The sequence below is a fragment of the Coccidioides posadasii genome, chromosome 3 (assembly GCF_018416015.2).
Source record: "Coccidioides posadasii str. Silveira chromosome 3, complete sequence".
NCBI lineage: Eukaryota > Fungi > Ascomycota > Eurotiomycetes > Onygenales > Onygenaceae > Coccidioides > Coccidioides posadasii.
The window spans coordinates 5175407-5189910 of NC_089409.1; the positions used below are offsets into that span (position 1 = coordinate 5175407).

The following is a 14504-nucleotide window of genomic DNA, read 5'->3' on the forward strand; positions in this document are numbered from 1 at the left end:
TATTATACGGGGTTTACTGAGCAGAACTCTGGATTTAATAACTATGTAGATGTCGCTAAGCATCAGAAGCAGCTAAATGCACTAGTGTACACCGCGAATATGCACAAGTCGCAAGCCCATTCTACAAGTAGAGGCCCTCAGGCTCGTTCTCACTCTTCGTCTTCATCACGCGCTCCCTAGCAGCTCTAAAATCTGCCATTTGAACTCGCATTCGCCGCTCTCGGAGAGCCATCAACCCTGCCTCAGAGCAGATAGCTTTGATATCCGCGCCAGAAAGGTCGTCCTTTTGACTAATGAACTCATCCAGATCTACGTCGTCGCTGAGAGACATTTTGGACGTATGGAGAGCAAAAATCTTCTTTTTGGTGTTTTCTATGGAGCATTGTCAGCAGGAAAATACAGCAGCTTCGGTTTCTAAAGGCAAACTCACGATCTGGGTTTTCGAAAAGAATCTTGCGGTCGATACGGCCAGGTCGAATCAAGGCCGGGTCTAAAGTCTCGATTTTATTGGTGGCCATGATGACCTTTACATCGCCACGGTCATCGAACCCATCTAGCTGATTAAGAAGTTCTAACATGGTACGTTGAACTTCCCGCTCGCCACCGGAAGTGGATTCATAACGCTTTGTTCCGATGGCATCGATTTCATCAATGAACACGATAGACGGGGCGTGCTCTGCAGCAACCTGGAAAATTTGACGGACTAACCGTGGACCATCACCAAGGTATTTCTGAATCAACTCGCTACCAACAATACGAAGGAAGGTAGCACTGGTTTGGTTGGCGACAGCTTTGGCAAGTAGGGTCTTTCCTGTGCCTGGTCCTCCATAGAGAATGACACCTTTCGGGGGCTTGATACCCATCTCCTCGTATAGCTCTGGGTGTAGTAACGGTAACTCAACGGCTTCTCGAACCTCTTGAATCTGCGACTCCAACCCTCCAATATCTGCGTACGATTCTGTGGGTGCTTTGTCCAATTTCATAACAGACACCAGAGGGTCCGCGTCATCGGTCAACACGCCAACAACCGATACCGATTTGTGATGCAGGAGGATGCTGGCGCCAGGCTCAAGTAGGTCCTTGTCCACGAAAGACATGATAGACACGTAGTACTCGGGACCCGTGGCGCTAGAGATGATTGCATGATCGTCATCGATCATCTCCTCGAGATTGCCAACGCTCATCGGGCTCCCTCTCATATCATCGACGCGGCTCCTCTCATCCGCATTTCGATCCAAAGCATCAAAGTCATCACTGGCCGAGGGCGCCGCCGACGCTTGAGCCTTCGTCTTGCGGAGACGTTCCTGATTCTCGACATACTCCTCTTCCAATATCAAATGATCGTGGACCCGCTGCATTCGGAGGTATCGCAGTTTGCACCGTGAAGTCGGGAATATCGTAGGGAGTTTGGCAGCGGCATTGGGGCCAGCAGCCTTACGTTTCTTACGCCCGACTCTAGTCGTGGGCTGTGGAGGAGGTTCGTACTTTGGCTTTTCCTTCTGCGAGAATGCCAGGTTAGCAGCGGAAAAACCAAGCTCATAACGTGGTTGACCGTCACGGGGGGTTAAGCCCTGATCCATACTTTCTTGTCCTTCTCGTCTTTCCCGTCGCCCCCCGGGGGGCCACCGCCCATCTGGGATGGTTGATTTCCCTACAGTAAATCCAATTTAGTATATTCGAAAACAGCAAGCCAGGAAGGAAAGGGAGAGAAGCTGACCATTGTATTAAAGGACTAGGCTTTCGCGAAGCTTTGAATGTATGAGTGGCTTTGGATATAGATAAATGGCTACGAACAGAGACTTGCAGCTATAGACAGTCGAGGGTCAGGAGAGACAGGGGAAGGCTGTAGGATCTGTGCAATGAAGCTGTTGTCTTCTGGCAGTCGAGCGTCGTTTCGCCCAAGCTGGCTGGCTGGAAGAGGCGACAACAAGCTGTGGCTTAGTCAGTCAAACTCGTCGATGCTTATGTCAGCAGTGCCCTTCCGCGACGAGACCGGACGAAACGCGAACGCCAGACACGAAAAGGAGAGAGAGTGATGAAGACGAAGAAGAAGAAGAAGAGTTGGCTGGTGATCCCATCTTGCACTGGAGACAGCTTTTCACCATCCACAACAGCAACTGAATTTGTTATCCTTTTGTTGAATTTAGAACTGGAACCCAATCCAGCCCCGGGTGCCGGTGCAGTTGGTGAACAAAACCGCCCATACCGACCTCAGACTCCCCGGTCAGTGCTCAAGCATCGCGTTCAGCATTGGCTACAGAAGACATCGGCTACTTGTCTCTTCCTGTTCTTCCACTCACTGAAGCCCGTCCACCCGCTGCCACCTCACTCTCCATTCCCTGACTGGACCACAAAATAGCCACTTCGACGCCTGCACCTGTGCGGTTCTGGTTGGTTCGTAACATCCGCCATTCCCCCCCATCTTCTCCACCCCAAACCCTGCAAGCCGCTGTATCTGCCTAGGCGTTTCCTGCGCAGCCTAATCCGACTCTTAGCAATCATAGACGCCGCTGACGGATAGCATCGTCACATTCTCACCCACCTGCATGCTCTTTTAAGCCTGGCACTCAACCTTTTTTCCCTTTTTGCTCCTCTGCTTGACTTCTCAATCTTGTTCACGGCCCCGTCTACTGCTTTTCCACCACCACTCTGACTCTTCTGGACTTCACTTGTGCAACCAGCTGCCTCTCATTAAGCCTCCAGTAACCTTTCTGTGTCCTCACCGTCCGACCGGTCAATCCTTGACTCATTCACTGGTTGTCTGACCCAGCCTTAAGACTTTTCAAGGAAGGCCTGATTTATTCTGTGTTGTTGTTTATTTATTAATCTTTTTTTCCGTTAATTTCCATTGCCTTTATTCCTTTTAGTTGCATTTCTTCAGCATCCATCTGAAAAGGTATTTGCATCTTGCCTTTCCATATCTTGCGCCGGCATGTCGCATGACACACTTTTTTTCTGGGTTTGCCCGGCAAACATGGCTGAGAAATTAGCCAGAAAAAGAAGCTAACTTCGAGTTCTAGTCATCGTTAGCACTCAGAATACCCGGAAGGACCTTTAGATAGATTGCCTCTAGATTCACTTCTTGCACATATTCTTCGGTGAATTCTTTATAATTTCCCTACGTCGGCCGACTCGACCAACTTTCAATTGTCCATCATGGCTTCAAATCGCGCTCGCCGCATCGCCAAAGAACTCGCAGACATTCATGATGACAGTCACTCCCAGGTTGCTGTCGAGCCCATTGGTGGTGGGGACGACCTCACACATTTGAAGGGAACTTTTCAGGGTCCTCCGGGGACCCCATACGAAGGTGGAACCTATCGCGTCGACATCAGGATCCCCAACGAGTACCCCTTCCGCCCTCCAGTTATGAGGTTTGATACCAAATTGTGGCATCCAAATGTCAGCAGTCAAACTGTGAGTAGGGAGCCGCAATTCATCACCATCTGGAAACAGAACCGCTAATGCAGCTCTACCCACAGGGAGCTATTTGCCTTGACACATTGGGCACGGCCTGGTCCCCCGTCCTTACCATCAAGTCTGCGCTGCTCTCCCTGCAGTCTCTGCTCAGCACTCCTGAGCCAAAAGATCCCCAAGATGCCGAAGTTGCCAACATGCTACTTCGGAATCCAAAGGAATTCGAACGAGTTGCAAGGGAATGGGCCGTCATGCATGCCGGCGCGCCAAAAAAGCAGATTGGCGAAGGCAGCGGCGGGGCTACAGCGGCGTCCATCCGCGAGAAAGAGATCAAGTCGAAGCAGGAGCAAGAGCAAGAAGAACTTGCCGCGTATGTTTTATCCACTTCCCGAGTCGAAAACCATCGTTTTCCCCTTCGCTAACCAATCGATCCACAGGTATGAGGGATATAACAAGGATCTCATCGACCGTTTCTGCAGCATGGGCTTCGATGTCCCAAGAGTCGTTGCAGCTTTCAAATATGTTGGCATCGACCGGATGGACGGAGAAGATTACGAACTGGAGGAGGCTTACATGGGAGATGTAACCGCTCGTCTTCTGGGAGAGCCATGAAAGGTGTTCTGGGGAGCAACATTACGTTTCTCCCCTCGCCTGCGTCATGTTTTCTTTTTGCAAGGACCTCCAGTGTGAACTCCATTATCCGCACGAACCTTGTACCCCTTTTACGTGTCAATGACCATGAAACAGATCGATGAAGGTGGTGGATAGCGAAAGGTGTCTGGCGAACAAATTTCTGGCGTTTCAGCAGCAGGAATGGGAGGTGTTATTGTCACCATGTGCAATATGTTATTCTTCAAGCCTTTCTCTATCTCAGATTAGGTTCGTTAGTTGGGTTTAATGCGGAATACTATTCTCATATCACTTCACAAAACAGCTCGCGTGGGGCAGGATTTCGCGGTTCGGGTCGATGGAGCAGAGTAAATATAACTTGATCAACCATGAAAATTTGGATTCGCTACCTAAGTCATCCAGGTTGCAGAGTACCTCATCCCAAAATATAATATTGACATGTGTATTCGATATCTCCGCACTTCGTACGTAGCTCAAAATCTGAAGCTGCCACGACCCACATGAGCTCGATCATCCGTTCCAAACCTGCTTTCTCCCCAACGCCAACTCCATTCACACAATGCTCGAGGACGACATCTATCGAACGTCCACCCAGTACCGGCTCTGGTCGTTCACCAAGGAATCTTTAAATTCTATTCGAGAAAACACCAATTCCCTTGCGAGCGTTCGTGTTCGAGATGCGATCCGTCGGGCGCAAGAAGCTCGCCCCGCGACTTCGACGCCTGGAGGCAGCGATGAACCAGATTCAAAGACCAATACACCCGCAGGGCCTGAGAGTGAGATTGAGTGTTTGACGCCGGAAGACGAATTGGAATTGGTGCAATATTATTGTGAGAAAACGCTGGAGCTGGGGGATGAATACAAGCCTCCGCTGCCGACGACGGTGAGGGTAAGAAGGACTCTTCCCACCCTGGGCATCTCTATAGGGCTCGTACAGTGAATGGATACTGATCTATACATGGATGTAGGCCACCGCTATTCAATATCTGCGCCGTTTCTATGTCACCAACTCGCCTATGACCTATCACCCGAAATCAATAATGCCCTGTGCCCTTTTTCTTGCCACGAAAACGGACAATTACTACATGTCCCTGCGTTCATTTGCGGAAAAGATCCCTAATACGACTGCAGAGGATATTATAGCTCCAGAATTCCTGCTTACTCAGGGCCTACGATTCGCGTTTGACATCCGCCACCCCTTTCGGGGCCTGGAAGGCGGAGTCATGGAACTCACCGCCATAGCAAAAGGCGAAGGTGCGCCTGGTCCCCATCACCCAGAGCAAACGGCCGCAAAGCTCCAAGAAGCCATCCAGGCCATTCCTCCGGCAGAGGGAGCGGCACCGTCAGCCTCCATAACGGACCGTATCGCCTCCGCCCATGGGAAGACAAGACAAATCCTCAAAACCGCCGCCCAAATGACAGATGCCTACTTCCTTTACACACCCTCACAGATCTGGCTTTCTGCCCTCCTCCTCGTGGACCAGCCCCTCCTGGAATTTTACCTCGATACAAAACTCGGCCCCGCGCCGTCTGGTTCCCCGCCAGCCAGCGCTCCAGAATCCGCTCTAGCCATGCTTTTCGCCCTCCGTGCAAAGCTCACGGGTGTCCTGGAGTCTTGCTCCACGCTCCTGGGGACGTATCTAAACACCCATGACCCCAATGTCCCTCCAGATCCGGCCCGCATGAAGAACCTAAAACGCATTGGCAAAAAACTTTACCACTGCCAAAACCCCGAGAAGTTCTCTGAGCTAAGCGCGGGTAGGACCCAGAGGAGGGAGGGTTCGGGGAGCACCACGCCAGCCCTGCTCCCTACCGCTGGCGGAGGCGATGTGGATGAGACTGAGGGTCCTGCTGTCAAAAAGAGGAAGTTGGAGAAGGAGGCGGAGGAGGCTGGTAATGGTGGTAATAAATGATTGGCACATATACGAAACGGCATGGGATCTGGAATGCTTTGGAGGGTTTCTTCTCCGGATTTGATATTCGATAGATGATGGGCTTCATTTAGCAGGTTTGGGAACTCGGATGCATCATATACCATAAAGTCTACAGATATTATTATGAAAATGAATGATGGCTTTTCTTTCATTCGATCATCCAGCTCTACACAAAGGCAAAATCACAATGCTTAACACAGGCAGCTTACCAGCCATATCAGCCGCAGCCATATACTTTTGCTCATGGGCACAGAAGGCATGCGCGATCAATTTATTCATGTAAATAACCTATTTGCCATTTTGAGGCTTATTCTTATCCAAGCCAAAAACCGGCCCAGAGCAAAAACTAAAAAAATAAAAAGCCGTCCCTTTTTATCATTGCAAGGAGGGAAAGAAAAACGAGCAAAAGTTGCATAGTATGGTATTATAAAGGGAAAGCATTCTTTCAAAAAGATGTAAGGAGGGAAAAGAGAGATTAAACCTGACCAGCGGAAATCATCTTCTTCCTCAAGTAATTCTTATATTCGCCAATGGAACCATCCCATCGTCGAACAGTCTTGTGCTCGCAAACCATGATGTCTTTAGCGATCTTGTCAAGCAATCTATACAAGGAGGCACGTTAGCATATCTAATATTCTAGACTACGATAGGGCAAAGATAGACAGCAATACAAACCTGAAGTCATGAGAAACAACGACGACACCTCCACTGAATGCATTAATGGCATCTGCCAAACTGTCGATAGTAGGAATGTCAAGACCGTTGGTAGGTTCGTCGAGCAAGAGCATGTTGGGTCCGTCGATCGCAAGGAGAGCAAAGACAATTCTGCTCTTCTGGCCCTCGGACAGGGTACCCATCAAGGCCGTCTGAGCATCACCTGTAAGACCATATCGGCCGAGCTGCTGGCGCCAGTATTGGTAATCCTGGGACTTCTCCTTATACTTGTCTCGGACGAAGTCGAGCGCCGATTTGGTAAGATCAAGCTGTTCTGCGGAGTGCTGACTGTACAATCCTAGCTTCAAGTGTGTGTGGCGTGTGACACTTCCAGATGTTGGGCTCAGTTTACCGGTCATGAGACGAAGAAGGGTGGATTTGCCAACACCATTAGGACCGACCAATGCAGTTCTGGAGTCCATGTCCACACCAAAATCGAGGTGCTCGTAGAGGTTGTCTTTCGCATCTCCACTGTAGGAAAACGTGACGTCGTCGAACGAAAGAACAGGGGGAGGTAGCTTCTCAACGTCGGCGAAACGGAATGTAAAAATCTTATCTGGAATCACTGGTTGAATGAAGCCATCGGCTTCCATCTTGTCAAGAATTTTTTGACGTGACTTGGCTTGTCGGACAAGGTTGGCATATGTACCAGCAGATGCGATGAATTTCTTGATATGAGCGATTTCTTCTTGTTGCTTGTGATAGGCCTTCATCTGGTTCGTCTCGTTTTCGGAGCGAGTCTTATGGTAAGAGTCGTAATTACCACCATAGTACATCAGCGACTTCTGACGCATGTCGATCATGTTCGTACAGACACCGTTGAGGAAATCCATACTGTGCGAGACAAGGATAAGAGTGCGATCCCATTTTTTTAGATATTCTTCAAGCCACACGCAAGCTTCCAAGTCAAGATGGGCAGTTGGATCGTCGAGAAGAAGCAAGGATGGCTTGACGAATAGGGCTTTTGCAAGAGCAACACGCATTCTCCAGCCACCGGACATGTCCTTTGTCTTCTTAGTAATAGTTTTCTTGTTGAATCCCAAACCAGTAAGGATCAAAGAGGCTCTGGTGTGGAAGGTCGAAGGGTCCATGGTTTCCATGCGCTATATCACAATTAGTCTTGTTACATGAGCTGCAAACGGGGAAGAGTACAGCTCCGACTTACCTCATACAAATCCTCTAGAATGGGACTCTCTGGTCCATCCTTCTCCAAAATTTCTTCAGCAAGTTTGTCTAGCCTTTCCATCTCGTTCTCTGCTTCTTTAACAACCCACTCCAAAGCACCGAGTTCACTGGGGGGTGCTCCCTCATTCAGCAGATAGATATCAATATGCTCTGGGATAGGGAACTCCCGCTTGTCGATGGCCTTGAGGAATGTAGATTTGCCACATCCGTTCTCACCAAGCAAGCCGTATCGCCGGCCATAGTTGAGCTCGAGTGTGGAGTCGGTGATGAGGACTCGGCCGTGGAAAACGAGAGACGCTGAAGTAATCTTAACGTCTTGACTCGAGGGAAGAGATGCCAACACTCCCGTCGTAACACGATCAGACAAGCCATGTTTGTCCATCTGCTCTGTCAATCTTTTGATGTCGGACATCTTGGAGGCGCTGGTGGCGGGTTCCTCGATGAGGTTGGCATCCTCTACCTGATCGCCATTAACAGACGAAGCTCGAGAAGCATTCTTCGAGTTGACCTTCGACGACAGGCGCGAAGCGGGTGTCTTCTTCTCTTTGCCCTCAGCGGCACGCTTTGCCTGGCGGGCAGCCTTGGATGCAGAAACCATCTTGACTGTGTGGTGTTTTCCTTTGTGCTGGGGGAGTCTAATATGTATCGTCTGGATAGGAACAGATGGCGACCGAGTCAAAAATGTGGAAATCGCCGTGGGAGAGGCTCGAGAACAAGAGGTCTATGTATATATGGAAATACGAAGAGGAAAAAAAAAATATAAAGCAATCTGAAAGGTTTGCACGATATCCTGTGTTAGGTGGGGTCTTGGGGGGTCTTATCGATAGAAGAAGCCCTAAGAAAGTGGGTTGGAACAAGGGAACAAGAAAAACACTGCTGTCTATTAAGTTAAGTCGTAACTCTCAGCTTTTTCCAATAGGATTGGATGAATTAAGAACAAGACAGGAAATAGACAGGCAAAAAGAAGTAAAGGAAAAAAGAAATCTCCTCCTGTGAGTGCAGAGAGGGAAGATTGTCAGAGTTTGATGATGTCTATTCATTGCTGGGCGCTGAGTCTGAATTTGAAAAATCCTTGTGGGGGGCTGATTAGATAAGCAACAGTGCACGCCACCGCCAAGCCGCCAAAACTATTGGCCGAAAGGCTTAGTAATAAACTCGATTCCACATGCTCTCTCGGCGCCGGCAGCCTCAATTGGAAGAGTCGAGAGTCGAGAGGCTTGAGAGGCCCAGGCGCAAAACTCTCGCCGGCAAAGAGCCATACAGAGGCCCCGTGGCACAACCGTCACATGGATGTTGAGTGTGGTGGAATATAAAAGGCTACCCCTCCGCGCGCGTAACGGCGAATGATAGCTGTTGGACTGTATAATGAATGATTCTGTCTATTGTGGCTCATTATACATCGCTGTGTCGTCTATCGGACTATCATCATGCATGAAACGATAAAACAGGAAAAAAGAGACAGACAATCTATATTCGTCTACTCAGTCGCTCTAAAAACTCTTTTTCATCTGGTGTAAGGATGATCGAGCCAGTCACGGAAATTTGGCCGGCCTTGATTATTATTTGAACGTCGTCTGAAGCCTTGTCTTCATTGAGAGTAAGAATTGATGGATTCTCTTCGTTGGCGTCAGTGGTCGAGCCGTCGTCCTTTTCGCGAACCGTGGGTAGAAGGCTCTCGGGTGTCCACCAGTGAAGAGGGAATCGTCTTTGAATATTGTTGAAGAGTAGGGCCGACGCCAATATCAGCACGGAGCTGAGCAGCACAATAGGGAGCAAAAACCACCCCAAACGTCTTGTTGTTGGATCTACGACTGCAAGTAAACCAGTGGCACCGGCTGGCGGATGGATCGTCTTGGTGATAATCATCACCAATGTGGCCGCCGCACATGCAATCGGTCCGGCGATCCAGTATAAGCTCTCGTGGTTTGGGTTCAACGAAAAGAGCTTTGCGATGCATATGCCGACGAGGGCCGAGAAAAATTGGCCAAAGAGTGCATTTCGAGGTTGAGCCAGCGGAGACTCTATCGCACAATATTCCAGGACCGCTGCTGCGCCCTATAACATGTCAATAAAAACATCTATCATGAAAGGGAGCTGCCGCTGGACAGGGTCTTGGCTGGCAGGATCAACTCACGAAGCTTCCAACAATGATCGGGGCCCCATGCTGCCGGAATGAAGGGATATGGGTCGACACTGCTGTGACGATCAACAGCCCGGTGAACACGCCGATCAAGGACCAAAGCATCACCAGGACATTCCCAACTTTCTTGGGAGGATGAAGCCGATGCCCAAGAAAATGGGCTACCGGCCTAGGGAGGAGATGCCATCTTGGGTGCGGGACATATCGGTTCAGGAAACGGTCGATATCTACCTCTAAGCCATGGAACTTGCGAAAATTTTCTATGGTGGGAACTTTTGCGATCGGCATCTTCGAGTATACTCTCTATGAAGAGATGGAGATACAGAGAAATAAAGAGAATAGCGTCTGGTTTTTTGAGAGCAACAAAGAGCAGAATGGAAAGAGAATCTAAAGCAACGAAAACAGCAATATCCTCTCTAAACTCGCCATCTGCCCGCATGGACGCTGTACTAACTATCAGAGCAGAACTTGCTGCCACCAACACGCCAGGCTTAGCTCCAAAAAAGAGTCAGAACTACTCCGTATGCGATCAGAGTAACCGACTGGGGGGTAATTATCGCGACTATTCTGCTGTGAAGTCTTTGTCTTGAAACGGGAATACAGATACGAAACAACTCCAAAAGTTTCGCTTGCCATGAGGTTTTTCCGCGGATTTGACGTTCTTTTGCTGTGCTTGAGTGGCGGTTAGGGAGGAGGTAATGGTATGTTTTACTCCTTGTTTTTTGTCACTTTTGTCGTAAAAGGGGAACGGGTCCACAGCGTATGTAATATCGCTCATCACCACCAATCGGGCTTCAAGAACACAAACTCCGCGTCAGAATTCGGTTGGGGTTGATACAAGGCTCTAGCTATCCGACGTACGTTACGGAGTACTTCGTACTGTGTATTGAACATGTACTTTTCCTTTCCCCGTTTCAGTACTCGTACGGAGTACTCCGTACATCATACGGAGTAGATACGTCCATGACGCCGTCTCTTTCACACCGAGTGCTAGTACCAACACCTATCGACAGAATATTGTGATAATACGTCTCTGCCTCCCCCGTGCAGAGGAATCTGAATATTGCTTACCATTCCCTTTACTAGGATAAGAGCAGCACTCTTTCAACTCCCTTCTTGGTGAGGGGAAGCATCAGATATACCCCGCATTGGCCCAACCAAATTTACACTTCCCCCCACATCAAGCAGTTTAGTGCTGAGAGAAGAGAACTCCAACTGTATTTCCCCTATTTGTGTATAGCTCTTTGAATGTGGACGGATACTGTCTGTCCGATATATACTCTTAACATTCTCAATGCAAAACAAGAAATCAAGCTAGCATTGTAAGATTTGCTTCGTGATTTCTTGGCCAAAGTCTTGACTATAGAGTTTGTGCATCAAGGCCATTTCGGATGCGAAGCCAGAGCATAAAACCTTACAAGCATGTCTCATTTCGCATTCAGGAGAACTACAAGCCTGCTCCTGAACTGCTTGCTTTACTCAAGGAAAAGACAAGTTATCTAGAGAGAGAAGAGTTTGAGCCAGTGTGTCAATTCATTCCAAAGAGGCTTTGCTGAGTTTTCGTCGCTCAGGAGTCAGAAACAAGGGTCTATGTCTCTATAAATGTTTCTCTCATTCCATTGAAAAATCAACAGCAATTATAACGAGGACTGGGAGATCAGTTCCTTCAGGATCCTTGATTCATCAATGCTGCAAAATCCTGCATATGATCATGCTAAGTACAACATATCCAACAAAGGATACCCAAACAAACAGTTGTACTCAAAAGTCGGAATGCCGACCCCTACTAGCTAAACTCAATCACTGCTTTAACATTCAGAATTTCCATTTTGATCTCCTTGGTTCTGTCCCTTCACCTTCAGTCTCACAGGTTTCATCCACCGCATCGTCCATGCATACATAAACATCTGTCCTTCGTACAATACCACTCGTGGGTGAGCTTGGGCACGCTTCACTTTCTTCTCTGGATGACCGGAATTTCGCTGTGAATGCACTGGGAGGACACGAAATGATCTCTCCAGTCTCGCAATTCTCGTTAATATTATTAATAGAAGGGCGATATCCGCCAAATGAGCTGGTTCTGATCTTTTTGGGCATAGCCGGGCCGGTGATCTCGACCTTGTAGTTGCATATTCCGGCCCGATTTCCCGGGTTTTTTTCGAAGTCGTTTGACTCGCTGTGAATGGTGCTGGGGCGGGGAGTCGCTTGAGGGAAACTTTTTGCGGTAGAAAGCCGCGAAAGGTTGAGTCGCTCGGGGCGGCGACGGGTGTAGCAGCCGGTGGTAAGCTGGTGGGCTGACTCGGCTTGGGAGGAGAAAAATCGTTTAAACATGGGTCCTAGGGTCGGAAGAGATGTCGAGATTAAAGCTAGATGGAGTTCCAGACTAAGCGGCGGAAAATAAGCTTAAGGTCTCATGAATGATGAAAGAGTTTTGTGATATATCGCGGACAGGGAATTGCTAACATACAGAGACCATAAACCGTAGTCATCACCACTAAGATGTTAACCTTGTTAGAATTGAGAATGATCTGCTCCATGGACACGAGGCAAACATACCGGTATTTCACCTTCACTTTCAAAGCGTACACCGACATTGAAGTTTTAATTATTGCAGCGAAGCATGTCCTAGAAAACCAAGTTTAGTATGCACTTCGGTCAAGCCAGGGCCATAGTTCTCAAACTGACAGATAACCGAATGCCACCATTACTATAAATGCCAACCGAAACCGTCGGGTATTCTGAAGATTATGAAACAAAACAACGCAGAAAGTTACAAAACAACCATCAATAGCAGCATCGATACCTAGTTTCCAGTTAGCTTATCATCTCATGAGGAGATACACAAAATGAACTCACCACAGATTACCATATTAAACACCATAAACCCCGTTCTCGACAAACATTGCGCCGTGTCTCTCTCAGTGAGTGACCACCCAGCAGACACGGGAATGCAGCGGAAGATTTGAAGCCCGAGATGGGCCAACAGAAGAACAAATAGAGCAGCTTCCGGCGGTAAAGTATAAGCAGCTTTTCCAAATATAGGGTATGGTACGGGTGAATCGCAAGCATACCAAGGATACATTTCACGAAGACACGTCTTTTTCCTCTTCCAAGAACTCGCAGAAGAAAGAGGCCGAATGATATCTTCACAGAGTAGATTCCAAGTCCAAGGATCATGAAATGAAAGTACGCGAGTTTTACAAGCGCAGAAAGGTCAGATCTTGTTAGGAACTGGGTATATCGCCCAAGTCCATGTTTCGATTCAAAAATTAAATACCCGATAAGGAGAGAGGCGCAGACCTATACTGGCAGCGTTAGTTGAGAGGATATAGAAACATTATCAGTCGGTCAACGAGGAGTTGGATGCACCGATGCAAGTGTTATGAAAAAATCATCGAGCGAAAAGCGTTTGGCAACGAATATGCGAACATAAAGCCTCACGAAGACAACGAGGAGGGCAACGCCGGAGAAAAATCCAGAGATGCTTAATATCATAGGGGCCTTCGAGGTGTCGGATAGGCTGGGGTCGAACTCTGGTTCATTCCTCCGATACAATAGGAGCGAGAAATCCCCCAACAATGCCATCGATGACATGCTGGACTGATGCCAGTCTGCCAGTATTTAGGCCAGACCCCACGCTCTTCATTGTCCGCAATGTGTATAAAGGGTGTAAAGGAGAGAATTATCCTGAGAATAGAAGTGACAAAGAGCATCAACGAACGGACCTCTAGAAATGAAGCCGGTTCAAGCCAAGCTGAGAATAATAATACTGCACCTACCCAAGGAACTGTAGGTCGCGGGAGACACCCAGGAGCGCTCGAGATCCGCCACTTGAGAAAAGGCGGGGAGGGTGCAGAAGGTCTAGAAGTACCAATCTGCAGGCTGTGCCGTTCACCTTGTTCCCAAGCGGGCCCTTTGTCCTATTTGCAGATCACTTTTGCTAGTCACGCATTTTTTTTTAACATTCTTTTTTTTCTTCTGGCTCGACAGCAACCAATCGCTGCAGCCCAAGCCTGGGCCATCTTCCGTGTTCACAGTGCATTGTTCCTGTTCTTTGGATTCTGCATCGCTGGGCGCGCAAACGTGGCTTATACTGCAGTTATCGCATGCGTGTTGCATCCAAGAAATGGGTGGCCGAAAGCAGGCCCTGCCCACAAGGAGAGAGAGTCCCCGCAGTTAACGTTTGTACGCATGGCAGGCTCTCTGGACTCTGGGGGTCCTCGAAGATATGAAGCCTGACCACTCCCACCACGTGGAGCTCGCGGCGGTGGCAATGGGCTTCGGGCAACAGTGCAGAGCGAGAAATTCGTGAAACGGAAAACCAGAGACAGGGCGACTCGCGATTAAGCTTTGACCGCCCAAGAAGAAAGTCGAACGCAAGCCACAGACTTCATTTATTGGCTCAAGCGCCGGATCAACGGTAGGACTTCCCAAAGCAACCGGGAGAGTGACAAAGGAACCAAGCGCGGTGCGCAGACTTTGGA

The 14504-nt window shown here is 48.7% G+C and overlaps 7 protein-coding genes across 8 annotated transcripts; 2 read left to right on the forward strand and 5 right to left on the reverse strand.

Annotated features, from left to right (window-relative positions):
* Positions 1-6: 6 nt before the first annotated feature.
* Positions 7-2109, reverse strand: RPT2 (ATPase of 26S proteasome regulatory subunit 4). The gene is made up of 4 exons (XM_066125237.1): positions 1718-2109; positions 1583-1651; positions 431-1496; positions 7-372 (listed from the first exon to the last, which is right to left on the reverse strand). Exons 1-4 carry the CDS (start codon positions 1718-1720, stop codon positions 122-124), a joined length of 1389 nt encoding a protein of 462 aa, XP_065981319.1. The 5' UTR covers positions 1721-2109; the 3' UTR covers positions 7-121.
* A 395-nt stretch (positions 2110-2504) lies between these two features.
* On the forward strand, positions 2505-4415 carry UBC1 (Ubiquitin-conjugating enzyme E2 1). Its single transcript, XM_003069425.2, has 4 exons — positions 2505-2896; positions 3021-3417; positions 3483-3787; positions 3855-4415. Exons 2-4 carry the CDS (start codon positions 3157-3159, stop codon positions 4027-4029), a joined length of 741 nt encoding a protein of 246 aa, XP_003069471.1. The 5' UTR covers positions 2505-2896; positions 3021-3156; the 3' UTR covers positions 4030-4415.
* Positions 4416-4502: 87 nt separating this feature from the next.
* D8B26_006623 (uncharacterized protein) lies at positions 4503-6122 on the forward strand. The gene is made up of 2 exons (XM_003069423.2): positions 4503-4936; positions 5016-6122. The coding sequence occupies exons 1-2, from the start codon at positions 4607-4609 to the stop codon at positions 5958-5960; spliced, it is 1275 nt and encodes a 424-aa protein (XP_003069469.1). The 5' UTR covers positions 4503-4606; the 3' UTR covers positions 5961-6122.
* A 100-nt stretch (positions 6123-6222) lies between these two features.
* ARB1 (ABC transporter ATP-binding protein arb1) lies at positions 6223-8901 on the reverse strand. Its single transcript, XM_003069422.2, has 3 exons — positions 7861-8901; positions 6657-7798; positions 6223-6583 (listed from the first exon to the last, which is right to left on the reverse strand). Exons 1-3 carry the CDS (start codon positions 8476-8478, stop codon positions 6457-6459), a joined length of 1887 nt encoding a protein of 628 aa, XP_003069468.1. The 5' UTR covers positions 8479-8901; the 3' UTR covers positions 6223-6456.
* A 446-nt stretch (positions 8902-9347) lies between these two features.
* On the reverse strand, positions 9348-9965 carry D8B26_006625 (uncharacterized protein; the record flags this gene model as incomplete). Its single annotated transcript, XM_066125238.1, has 2 exons — positions 9348-9935; positions 9957-9965. The coding sequence occupies 2 exons, from the start codon at positions 9963-9965 to the stop codon at positions 9348-9350; spliced, it is 597 nt and encodes a 198-aa protein (XP_065981320.1).
* Positions 9966-10005: 40 nt separating this feature from the next.
* On the reverse strand, positions 10006-10308 carry D8B26_006626 (uncharacterized protein; the record flags this gene model as incomplete). Its single annotated transcript, XM_066125239.1, has 1 exon — positions 10006-10308. The coding sequence occupies one exon, from the start codon at positions 10306-10308 to the stop codon at positions 10006-10008; it is 303 nt and encodes a 100-aa protein (XP_065981321.1).
* A 1239-nt stretch (positions 10309-11547) lies between these two features.
* D8B26_006627 (uncharacterized protein) lies at positions 11548-13838 on the reverse strand. Of its 2 annotated transcripts, XM_003069420.2 has the most exons (7): positions 13390-13838; positions 13092-13320; positions 12877-13023; positions 12706-12823; positions 12577-12645; positions 12488-12514; positions 11606-12403 (listed from the first exon to the last, which is right to left on the reverse strand). In XM_003069420.2, exons 1-7 carry the CDS (start codon positions 13612-13614, stop codon positions 11836-11838), a joined length of 1383 nt encoding a protein of 460 aa, XP_003069466.2. In that variant the 5' UTR covers positions 13615-13838; the 3' UTR covers positions 11606-11835. The 2 variants fall into 2 exon arrangements, with proteins under 2 accessions (XP_065981322.1, XP_003069466.2); XM_066125240.1 differs by having other exon boundaries at positions 11548-12403; positions 13092-13722.
* Positions 13839-14504: the final 666 nt, after the last annotated feature.

Excerpts from the sequence above, each read along its gene's own strand:
- ARB1 (XM_003069422.2), bottom strand. The coding sequence starts at position 8,478 with ATGGTTTCTGCATCCAAGGCTGCCCGCCAGGCAAAGCGTGCCGCTGAG. Across the intron at positions 7,799-7,860 it reads TTCTAGAGGATTTGTATGAG|CGCATGGAAACCATGGACCC; the intron begins GTAAGTCGGAGC and ends ATTGTGATATAG. Across the intron at positions 6,584-6,656 it reads GTTGTTTCTCATGACTTCAG|ATTGCTTGACAAGATCGCTA; the intron begins GTTTGTATTGCT and ends CTCCTTGTATAG.
- D8B26_006627 (XM_003069420.2), bottom strand. The coding sequence starts at position 13,614 with ATGTCATCGATGGCATTGTTGGGGGATTTCTCGCTCCTATTGTATCGG. Across the intron at positions 13,321-13,389 it reads TTTTCATAACACTTGCATCG|GTCTGCGCCTCTCTCCTTAT; the intron begins GTGCATCCAACT and ends CTGCCAGTATAG. Across the intron at positions 12,646-12,705 it reads ATGGTGGCATTCGGTTATCT|GACATGCTTCGCTGCAATAA; the intron begins GTCAGTTTGAGA and ends TTGGTTTTCTAG.
- D8B26_006623 (XM_003069423.2), top strand. The coding sequence starts at position 4,607 with ATGCTCGAGGACGACATCTATCGAACGTCCACCCAGTACCGGCTCTGG. Across the intron at positions 4,937-5,015 it reads CGCTGCCGACGACGGTGAGG|GCCACCGCTATTCAATATCT; the intron begins GTAAGAAGGACT and ends ACATGGATGTAG.
- RPT2 (XM_066125237.1), bottom strand. Across the intron at positions 1,497-1,582 it reads AAGACGAGAAGGACAAGAAA|GAAAAGCCAAAGTACGAACC; the intron begins GTATGGATCAGG and ends TTCTCGCAGAAG. Across the intron at positions 373-430 it reads TCTTTTCGAAAACCCAGATC|AAAACACCAAAAAGAAGATT; the intron begins GTGAGTTTGCCT and ends AATGCTCCATAG.
- UBC1 (XM_003069425.2), top strand. The coding sequence starts at position 3,157 with ATGGCTTCAAATCGCGCTCGCCGCATCGCCAAAGAACTCGCAGACATT. Across the intron at positions 3,418-3,482 it reads CAAATGTCAGCAGTCAAACT|GGAGCTATTTGCCTTGACAC; the intron begins GTGAGTAGGGAG and ends CTCTACCCACAG. Across the intron at positions 3,788-3,854 it reads GAGCAAGAAGAACTTGCCGC|GTATGAGGGATATAACAAGG; the intron begins GTATGTTTTATC and ends ATCGATCCACAG.